The sequence below is a fragment of the Protomyctophum parallelum genome (genome assembly GCF_964188405.1).
Source record: "Protomyctophum parallelum genome assembly, chromosome: 8".
In the NCBI taxonomy this organism is placed as follows: Eukaryota; Metazoa; Chordata; class Actinopteri; order Myctophiformes; family Myctophidae; genus Protomyctophum; species Protomyctophum parallelum.
Window position 1 is genome coordinate 29,923,205 of NC_139703.1, and position 10,874 is coordinate 29,934,078.

Genomic DNA, 10,874 nt, shown 5'->3' on the forward strand with positions numbered 1-10,874 from the left:
GGAGGCGGAAGGAACTCCCGTCTACATCCCACAGCCGGGAGGGATGAGGCGGCTGTGATTGGCTAGTTCGTTGTCAGGCAACGGCTATACAACTACAGCTGACACCAGCCAGCCCATTATGGCATTTAAATCGTATTAAAGTTCTATTATGTAACGTGTTTTATAAAAACAATTTATTAAAAGTAATTTTGTCTGGTATGTGGTCTTCTCTTTGCTCTTCTATTGAGACACATCACCTGTCATTGCTAGAGTATAATAATTATTAGAAATGTGTACAAATGGTTGATGTGCATTCATCAATGAGTTCAGGACAAAATAGAAAACTGAAAAAGGACTGGATTTATTATATTACAAAATATGATAATGTCCTTTTTGAGCCATGTAGAATAAGACATAGCATAAGCATGTGGCATAGCTGTACGAGAAAACAAAAAATTAAAAAACAGCATGTTAAAAATACAAAATACAATTTTAACTAAAATAGGAGGCAGGTGGTGTTCAAATAAATGAAACACATTTGACTCACTACCTTGACACGAGTCATTGGCCAGTGGCCTTCAAACAGATCTGTTAAAACCACAGATTGATCATCAGGACCAGAAACGCAACCGAAATATGAACACATTAGATAATCAGATTTAACCTCTTTCCTCCTGGTAATGTTTGTGTAAGATAATTCCCAAAATGATTAATGGCAATGAAATAAACCATACACAGCTGTGCCGTTTAATTCACTCATCTTTCATATTTTGAGACTTCTTTGCAGGCAACCTGGTTAATATGTGGAGAACCTCCCAGTTGGCCATTGTATAGCAGCAGCAACCAGTTCTACATGTTTATCCAGGCAGGGAGATAAATAAAATGGCCTACTTTTACATAAATTCTATTCAATTCTATCATAACATAGATGAATAGGTAATTTGAACCTATATTTTAAGATTGCGAAGTAAAGAACATGGAGTAAACGGTGCCTTCAGAACACTTTGCAACTCAACACTTATCTCACAATACAAATTATCTCACAACACATCGCTGGTGTGACGCGATCTGCGATGTTTGGGGAATGATGGCGTAGTCGTAGTGCGACAGACAATAAATCACGCTTCAGGTTGCCTGCTTCAAAACTACTGTACCAATACCATCCACATATACTGAACTGCAGTGCTCAGTCAATAACTGTTAGGTTACTGCAGCATACTTCCAACAAAATAATTGATTTCCTAAAAAGGAGAAAAATCATGTTTAAATGCATGGATACAGAGCTCTAGGCACTGTTCTCTAAATGCAGAGACATCAGAATTTTGTCTTCACACCCTCAAAATCAGCATACGAAACCTTACGCTGCTACCCGTTTTGCAACGTATAAACAAGAGATTTATGGTTTAATTGACACAAACCATTTATAATTTCTCAAATGCTTACATCAGTTAACTGCTGATATACGGCCCACTTTGCCCAGTGAAAATACTCCTGCTAAAGAACACAAAACAAAACATCAATAATAGTGGCATATCTGAAGCCTGCTCCCAGGATCGTTCTTTCCAGGGCTGAAGAAAGGGTAGACGGGCTCATGAAAGCAGGTGTCAAACACAAACAGCTTCTTCATGGTGACGGCATCGTAGAAGCTGACACGGCCGTTGTCGTAGTCCAGGTACACGCCGACGCGCGGGGAGTTCCAGTAGTCGGCCACGGGGACCCGTTGGTCCTCCTCGTTGGCGTACAGGCGGTCCTGAAGGCACAGGCTCCAGTACCCATTGGCCGGTGTGAGGTTGACGAAGCCCTTCCTGTTGCTGTTCTCGGAGGTGACTCCCAGGTACCACACGCCCTTGTCCTTCACGTCCACCTCCCAGTAGTGTTGACCGGCAGAGTAGTGAGCCGTGGCCAGGACGCCACCAAATCGATTGAAGCGAAAGGGCAGATCGGGAAGATCGTTCAGCCGCATGTGGCCCTCCTCCACTTTGGTGTCAAAGTCTGTGATGAACAGGTTGGGGTGAGCCGTGTCAGGGTCCATGGTCAGGTTCTGAGGCATAGTGTGTAGGACATGCATCATCTTCTTCCAAACGATGAGCTGGAAGGGCTCCGGGAAGTCCGACCAGTCACTTGCACTCTCGGACGATTTAGGAGTCACCAAGGGCTTGGCACGCGCACGTACGACGTCGTTGTACGTTTTCGTGAGCTTCTCGAAGTTGGTTTTGCCAGTTAGGTGGGTGTTGATATCATCCATCTCGGAGTCCACCTTGGCCAACTCAGTGTCCAACATATCCAGGTTGTCATCTATAACATTGACGGCTGCTCTTTCATCGGCATTAAGGCTCTCCAGCAACGAGTCTCTCTCGTCCAGCAGGAACTGGACAAGCACACCGACGTCTGCTTCGATCTTATCCCTAAGCCTCCGCTTCCTCTGCTTGGCTTCACTTTTGATGCTTTCGTCGGCCACCTTCACTTTGACACACTGGATCTTGTGCCGCCTGAGCACCGTCAGCCTGCTCTCCAGCTCTGCTTTCAGGTCGTTGACGATCTCACTCACCGGGGCTACTTGATGTCGTCTATGGAGCTTAGATTCCCTACAGACCACGCAGATGGGCCTCTTATCAGTGTGGCAGTACAGCTTCAGCTCCTCGCCGTGTTTCTCACACTTGCCATCCATTTGCACAGGCTTCTCCGGCGCGGAACTGGAGCCCAGCATGTCCAGCTTGTCCACCATGTTCTGTGCCAGGAAGTTCTTGGTGAAGCTGGCCTTGTTGAACACCGCTCTGCACTGGGGACACGCGTAGCCTTCGAAATGATCGCGATTTTCATCCCAGTGCATGCAGATGCACTCCCGGCAGAAGTTGTGGCCACAATTTAACATGACGGGCTCTTTGAAGTAATCCAGACATATTGGACAGATCAGCTCTTTCTTCCAGTCTTCGTTGGTACCGCCGGTGGCCATGTTGTTGTTTTAGCTCTTCGCAGATGGCGTTGGCTAACGTTATAGCTTTATAACACGACGCGGATCACGTTTCTCCAGTCTTTATAACAGCCTGGGAATAAGCTTCCTAAGCTCAAATATGATCGACGGAACTTGTAACCTATCTGACATGAATTTTAAATGTCAAACCCTATATTTGACTAAGTTCCGTCTTCAAACCTTCTCTTGTCGTCTCACATTCCAAAGTGTCCGGAAGTATCCTACCAACTCGCAACGTTGGCCTTCGTCGTACGACGGAGTCGCGTCCCGGGAACAGCAGAGCTACAAGCTCACAACGCGTCGCAGATGTGACGCGTTGTGAGCTTGTTGTCTGCTGTTTTGGTGCGCTGCACGGTCATAAGATGGAACTATATACATGTCAACAACCAACTAGCCAATCACACAGCTCGACCGTCCCTCCCGGCCATGGGATCCATACAGAGCCATGAGTGGGGGGAGGGGGGGGTACACATGTAGTCTCCCTCTTGTGGAGCGGAGGTTAAGTGAGAGTGAAAAGCCACTCATGATTCTCTCTTTTTTATAATATATATTTGAGCATAGACTTTAATTGACGATGATGTATATTTTGCCTCTCAACATATGTCATAATTGTACACATAACACTTCGGCCTATAGGAGGTCACATGCAGGGAAGCCTGAGTGAAGACGTCATCTAGGATAGCAAGTCACTAAATAAGCCTATAGGGACACTTTAAGATAGTCAGTGTGCAACAGCTGTGAGTTCATCCTGCTATATAGTGGACATTGTGAGGTTTTATCACTCAAGAATGCTTTCAAAATAGACCAGAGGCAATAGAGCCTTAAGGGTGAACTCACGTGCACGCACACACACAGCTCTGCCTGGGACGAAGGCCTCAATATATGCTGTAACCATGGAACGAATGCTTAGTTGTAACCTGTAGATTGCTGACCAATAAATGTAAAGAAGGAAATGTGCCTGCTTGGATCTCCTATTCATTTCAACAGCAACTTCAACAAAGGAATTAGGTAAATTAATCCACAGAGCCCTGTAAGAAAATACACATCAACATCCCAGTGGATCTAACTCATTTGGGAGATTTGACCCACTCATGTCACAGCATGTAGGGTGGGTGTGGTTGCTTTAACCAAATACTCAGATGACTCTTTATGAGCTCTTCCTCCATTGTGGTGTTTTAAGTTTCATGAGGTGACTTCTCATTCTCACTTCTCCAGTCTTTCTATAGTGTGGCAGTAACATTAAACCACTGGGTGGAGTGAAATAATAGTGGAATTCTTTGTGAAGAGTGACCGGCAGTTCCTACCACACACACACAAGAGGTACTGGGTTAGGTTACTCGCGATGAGAAATGTACAGCTTCACCATGTCAGTCTGTTGCTCTAACCACAGAGACATAATGTTGAATTGATAAGTTGTCAGTGGATTGTGTTGAATCGGTGGAAAATGTGACATCCCCTCTGGAAGGTATATCCACACAGTGAAAAATAAAAAGGAACACTACTGATTTAAATTAACACAGATCTTACAGATGCTCAGTGACATCATAGGAGGTAGGTTTGTTTCCCTCAATTCCCTGCCACAGTGCCACATCCCTGTTTTTTTCTACAGGTGTTCGGGTGAATTTCACACACGTTTAGTTTGTGAATTCAATGTAATTATCAAAAGAAATGTATTCTAAACTTGATGAAAATTGATGTTGGTGCTTCATAATAACAGTGAGAGACCTTTTGTTTAATCAAATTTCACTAAATGCAATATAACCAGTAAGACCCCCTGAGGGAAAGAAGCGTGCACGCATCCGCCTGGGTAGGCAGACTGTGCTGGGCAAATGCTGGCACTGGCGACATATATGGAATCAATTCTGTACTAAAAGATAAAGATTGTGCTGTGTACAATCTAGCACCACAAGAATAATGTGTTCATTGACCTTCAAGGAAGTTTGCTACACCTAGTGAGTTCAATGATACAGAACTTTATCATGATCATCACATAACAATAAGAGTCCTGTTGAGGTTTGCTACAAATGTGCTCAGAATTGCTGCCACCAGAAACTGGAGAAAGATCAGAGGATGGAGAAAAACAGTACAAACTAGAAGGTCTCCACCAGGTCAGGAATGTTTGTAATGATTGCATAAAACGTTTTGTTTGCAGTAGCAGCTATGAACTGAGTGTGTACGTACATGTGACGCGTGTGTGTGTGTGTGTGTGTGTGTGTGTGTGTGTGTGTGTGTGTGTGTGTGTGTGTGTGTGTGTGTGTGTGTGTGTGTGTGTGTGTGTGTGTGTGTGTGTGGGGGGACGGACTTGGTCCATACATTTTCATAAATCTACCATCGCAGACGTATTTCCTGTTTTGTGTGACTTAATTCAATTAAACCAGTTTACTGTATTTTCGTGGTGCCTTTGTTTTGACCTTAAAAACTATCCTTGCAATGATCCATGGCAGTGTGAAAATTGATCTGACTCTGTATTATCCACTTTCCACCCCCTTGTTTTTAATGTGCACAATACATATAGGATTGTTGGCAGAAATGCGTCATTCATGCAGTGGTACCGAGTGCCAAAAAGGGCCAATCTTTTGTCTTTTGATTTCTCATATTAGTTCATTCATTCTACTGCCCTCATCAGCTACACATTCCTATATTATAGTAAATGGCATAAAAACATTTCCAAATTGTCAACGTGACTCTTCATTTTGCAATGATACTGACATGTACATAACGCCGCAATGTGACATAGCTCAGTTTACCCCTACAACTGTATATATTTTCCCTATTTTTAAAGTTTTTTATTATATTTTGACACTTGGTAATGTAAACGGTTTCTCATGCCAATAAAGTTCCTTTGAATTGAATTGTAGTTTGTCTATATGTGGTGCATGGAACTGATACATAATAAAGTATAAATCTTAGATAATGCCCATACACAGGGTGGTATGCTACCCTCAGTTCATGATAGATAAATTGATAGAATGGTGGATATAATCTTGTTAGTACGGTATGTTATTTCATTGTTAAGTAAATCAAATAAAGCAAACAGGAACCAATGAGCTTGTTTTTTTTGTTGCATGATATTTCCTCAATGGATTTACAATAAGCAAACAAAGGTGTGGACAACTATCCCCATGATTCAAGATTACAAATTAAATGTTTGTACCTTCCTTGTATTGCAGCAACAATTTACTGGGCTCATACTGAGGACAGTCTACGGCGAGTCATTGGTGTGGTTTGGGCTTAAGTCAGTTATGTTATGAGTTATGTCATGCTCTCATCACGTCCAACTGATTGCCATTGTGTAAATATTGCATTGAATATTTAATTGCATATTTAATTCTGTAAAAAACACATTTAATCATTGCATACGATAACCTTGAAAAAGTCCAGGGGTGTCCAAACCTTTTTCAAAGGGGGCCATATTAGAAAATATGAAAACACCCAAGGGCTGTATGTCGGACTATAACAAAGTCACATACATAACATATGCATCGCATTTAAACGATTCTATTTAACTATCAATATTTAATATCAATGGTCATTTGTCAGGTGTGTGCTGTGAACAAAAAGTGTAACTCAGCCATATGTCACATTACCAAATGTAACCAGGCGAGCATGGTAAAAATAAATACAAGGAACACTGACAAATTATACTCTGGGAAATGCCCAGGTAAAAAATGTAAAAATGTCCCATACTGTTGGGTGGGCCGTATAAAATTCGTCCCACAGCCGCATTTGGGGCGTGAATCTATTCTACGTCCGAGCATAGAAATGGTAACGCCCCGCATGCCTCTGATTGGCCTACCGACACTGCCGGCCGCACCAGACTTTCCTCCGAGGTGGATAGCTATTTTGTTGGATAGTCTCACACGAGGTTACTCCGTGGTGGTATAATAGAAGTAGGCCTACCATATAACACAAGAGAATGACAGCTTGGCATGTGCGACAGTAACTTCTATTTTTGTAGAATTGAAAAACGAATATTGTTTATGCCGTAGTAACCTCGGTCTGTATGGTCTATTTGACCTGATACATTTTGCACACAGTTCTTAATTTGTCACTGCTGCTTTGTATACATGTGTAAACTTGGAAAATATCTCTTTCCCCTTCATCTTTATCCTTTTTAGTATAATAGTATTAGTTTACTATATTAGATTAATACACGATAATCAACACAAACACTTTATTTAGAACACAGAACGTACATGTTCAATCAATTATTCAATCAAAGCAAACGGCATAAACAATATTCTGTCGTGTGTGCCAAGCTGTTATTCTCTGTCCCTCATATTATACCGTACTTATTAATATAACTTTAAGTTGTATTATTCACCAAACTATCCACCATCTCCACCTTAGCTATTCACCTCGGAGGTCTGGTAAGATGGGCAGTGTCGGTAGGTCAATCAGAGGCAGGCGGGACGTTACCATGTCTATGATCGGACATAGAATAGATTCACGCACGGGCCGCACTTTAGACACCCCTGCTGTAGTCAAAAGGTGTTCAGCCAAAGAAAATTAATAGCTCTTGAAGTATATTTTCACGGTCGAGGCAGCGGTTGTTGTACAGACGGCAGTGTGGTCTCTCTCAAAGAACTTCCAGACGGAGGAAACCCAAAGTTTGTAATATCAAGTTTTAATGATCAAAGTCTCGGCTCACAGGAGTTTTCAGGAAACAAAGGCCCCAAAACGGAGTTGACATTAGGTATAGCCTCTTCGAATCAACTTTTACGTAATGACAACACACCGACATTAGTCTCAAACATTGTAATATATTAGGTTCAAGTCCCTCCTCCGGATCCAGCAGACAGCCTCTGCTTGGGTTAGCCAATCAAAACGTTGCCTTCACAGGATCTGCCTGTGAAGATAGGCGGGACATCTGTAGCTGCATGTCCCATACTTAACTATACGGTTTATATCGATAGGACTAACTAAACATCTTATACTATATTATGAAGTATTACCTGAACCTTATTTAACACCAGTAACTATAAGAATGAAATGCATGTACCATATTAAATATACAGGACATTGATTACCATATGTAATGAATTTAAACCTTAAGTAATAAAAATAGGCAGAAGATATTATTAACTTGATTTAGACCCAATTATACTTTAGGTTAAAAAGAAGAATGACATTAGGCTACTGTCTCCCCAGGACCCCAGGACCCGCCTTCATACCGTTCCCAGTGTAGCCATGACTTACATGTAAGATAAGGACTGTCTCCACCCCCCTGGAGTGCAGACGGTCACCTACTGAAGGCCCCTTTGTTTGACAGAAACAGATGGTAACCATACAGTGTGCAATCTACTGTTTTATCACTGTATGACTTCAAACAAAATCAATTGGGGTGTCTTAAATCGTACTTCTAAAGGCCAACAGATGGTAACCTGTATTTAGTATTTAGCATGGGAACCTTCCTCAGGCTAGGTTTCCCGGGCCCTCCTGGGGAGAGGCCTGTGAGACAGTAAAACAATATGACCTAGGTTTGTAGACATAAGCTGATAATTGGAACTAAACTATCGAATTTATACATCACTCTATTAATAGCAGTATTTGCGCTATGGTGTTGGATGTCTAACTTCTTGAAGTATTACAATGATCAACATTTGAGATGGGTTTGTTTTCAATTATGCTAGCAACAATAAAACAGAATAAAACACACCATTTTTAAAACTATCTGTCAAAAGAGACACAGGTTTATTATCGTGGTTGAAATTGTCCATCGAGAATAGATTTTTAGCATCATAATAGCATGTGCTGAAGATCATTCGAAGAAATTGGGGCATTAAAAAAACCAGCTGAACTTCAGGTTCAGACCATGCTCTGGGTCAATTTGAATATTGTCGCTGTCGGAAGGAAACCACTTAACTCTGTTTGTGAGGTTATAATTTTATAATTTTCTTCCATGAATCAATGCTATTGAACAGAATGAACACCCTTTATGTCTGTGTGTTGGTTAAAAAATATTGAACCAATGAAAAGTATTAAAAAGAGCTTTTGAAAAAACCTCTTAACTCTATTGGACCGTCAAACTCCACCACCTCTCCCCCTCTCATGCAAGTCATTGACAATATATAAAGTCACAATACCAACTTTGATGAGGCAGTATTGCTTTGTTTAAAAAGAAAGAAAAAAATCTGTTCATTTCCGGGAAAATGAACATTTTGGAGTTAGGTGGTTTCTCCCCAACAGCAAAGTCTCAACCTGTCATCATTGCGATACAAGTGGTAGCTTTCCAACAATAGGCACTAGCCTTATAAATAAAACAGATTCCAGATGTAATACCCACACACAAACGTAAAGAGTATTCTAGCACTGATTTATTAAAAATAAAAAATTGATGAAAATGGAGTTAGCTGGTTTCTCTGCCCGACAGCTATATACACACATATATTGAAGTGGATTTTTTTGAAGTGGAGCGCAACATTTCTGAAAGGGAACACAACATGTTTGAATTCGAACACAACTGACATGATACTGACCATGGTATTGGTAATGACATGATTAGTGTGTGTGTGTGTCTGTGTGTGTGTGTGTGTGTGTGTGTGTGTGTGTGTGTGTGTGTGTGTGTGTGTGTGTGCATGCGTGCGTGCGTGCGTGTGTGTGTGTGACGTGTGTGTGTGTGTGTGGGGGGGGGGGGGACGGACTTGGACCATACATTTTCATAAATCTACCATCGCAGACGTATTTCCTGTTTTGTGTGACTTAATTAAATTAAACCAGTTTACTGTATTTTCGTGGTGCCTTTGTTTTGACCTTAAAAACTATCCTTGCAATGATCCATGGCAGTGTGAAAATTGATCTGACTCTGTATTATCCACTTTCCACCCCCTTGTTTTTAATGTGCACAATACATATAGGATTGTTGGCAGAAATGCGTCATTCATGCAGTGGTACCGCGTGCCAAAAAGGGCCAATCTTTTGTCTTTTGATTTCTCATATTAGTTCATTCATTCTACTGCCCTCATCAGCTACACATTCCTATATTATAGTAAATGGCATAAAAACATTTCCAAATTGTCAACGTGACTCTTCATTTTGTATCATGGTATCAAGTGACATGATACTGACCATGATATTGACAATGATACTGACATGTACATAACGCCGCAATGTGACATAGCTCAGTTTACCCCTACAACTGTATATATTTCCCCTATTTTTAACGTTTCTTATTATATTTTGACACTTGGCAATGTAAACGGTTTCTCATGCCAATAAAGTTCCTTTGAATTGAATTGTAGTTTGTCTATATGTGGTGCATGGAACTGATACATAATAAAGTATGAATCTTAGATAATGCCCATACACAGGGTGGTATGCTACCCTCAGTTCATGATAGATAAATTGATAGAATGGTGGATATAATCTTGTTAGTACGGTATGTTATTTCATTGTTAAGTAAATCAAATAAAGCAAACAGGAACCAATGAGCTTGTTTTTTTTTGTTGCATGATATTTCCTCAATGGATTTACAATAAGCAAACAAAGGTGTGGACAACTTTCCCCATGATTCAAGATTACAAATTAAATGTTTGTACCTTCCTTGTATTGCAGCAACAATTTACTGGGCTCATACTGAGGACAGTCTACGGCGAGTCATTGGTGTGGTTTGTGCTTAAGTCAGTTATGTTATGAGTTATGTCATGCTGTCATCACGTCCAACTGATTGCCATTGTGTAAATATTGTATTGAATATTTATTTGCATATTTAATTCTGTAAAAAACACATTTAATCATTGCATACGATAACCTTGAAAAAGTCCAGGGGTGTCCAAACCTTTTTCAAAGGGGGCCATATTAGAAAATATGAAAACACCCAAGGGCTGTATGTCGGACTATAACAAAGTCACATACATAACATATGCATCGCATTTAAACGATTCTATTTAACTATCAATATTTAATATCAATGGTCATTTGTCAG

General features: G+C 40.9%; 1 protein-coding gene across 1 annotated transcript; it reads right to left on the bottom strand.

The window, feature by feature from the left end:
- Window positions 1-318: 318 nt before the first annotated feature.
- LOC310862635 (zinc-binding protein A33-like) lies at window positions 319-3,167 on the bottom strand. The gene has a single exon (XM_083770628.1). It carries the CDS (start codon window positions 2,930-2,932, stop codon window positions 1,496-1,498), a length of 1,437 nt encoding a protein of 478 aa, XP_083626754.1. The 5' UTR covers window positions 2,933-3,167; the 3' UTR covers window positions 319-1,495.
- Window positions 3,168-10,874: the final 7,707 nt, after the last annotated feature.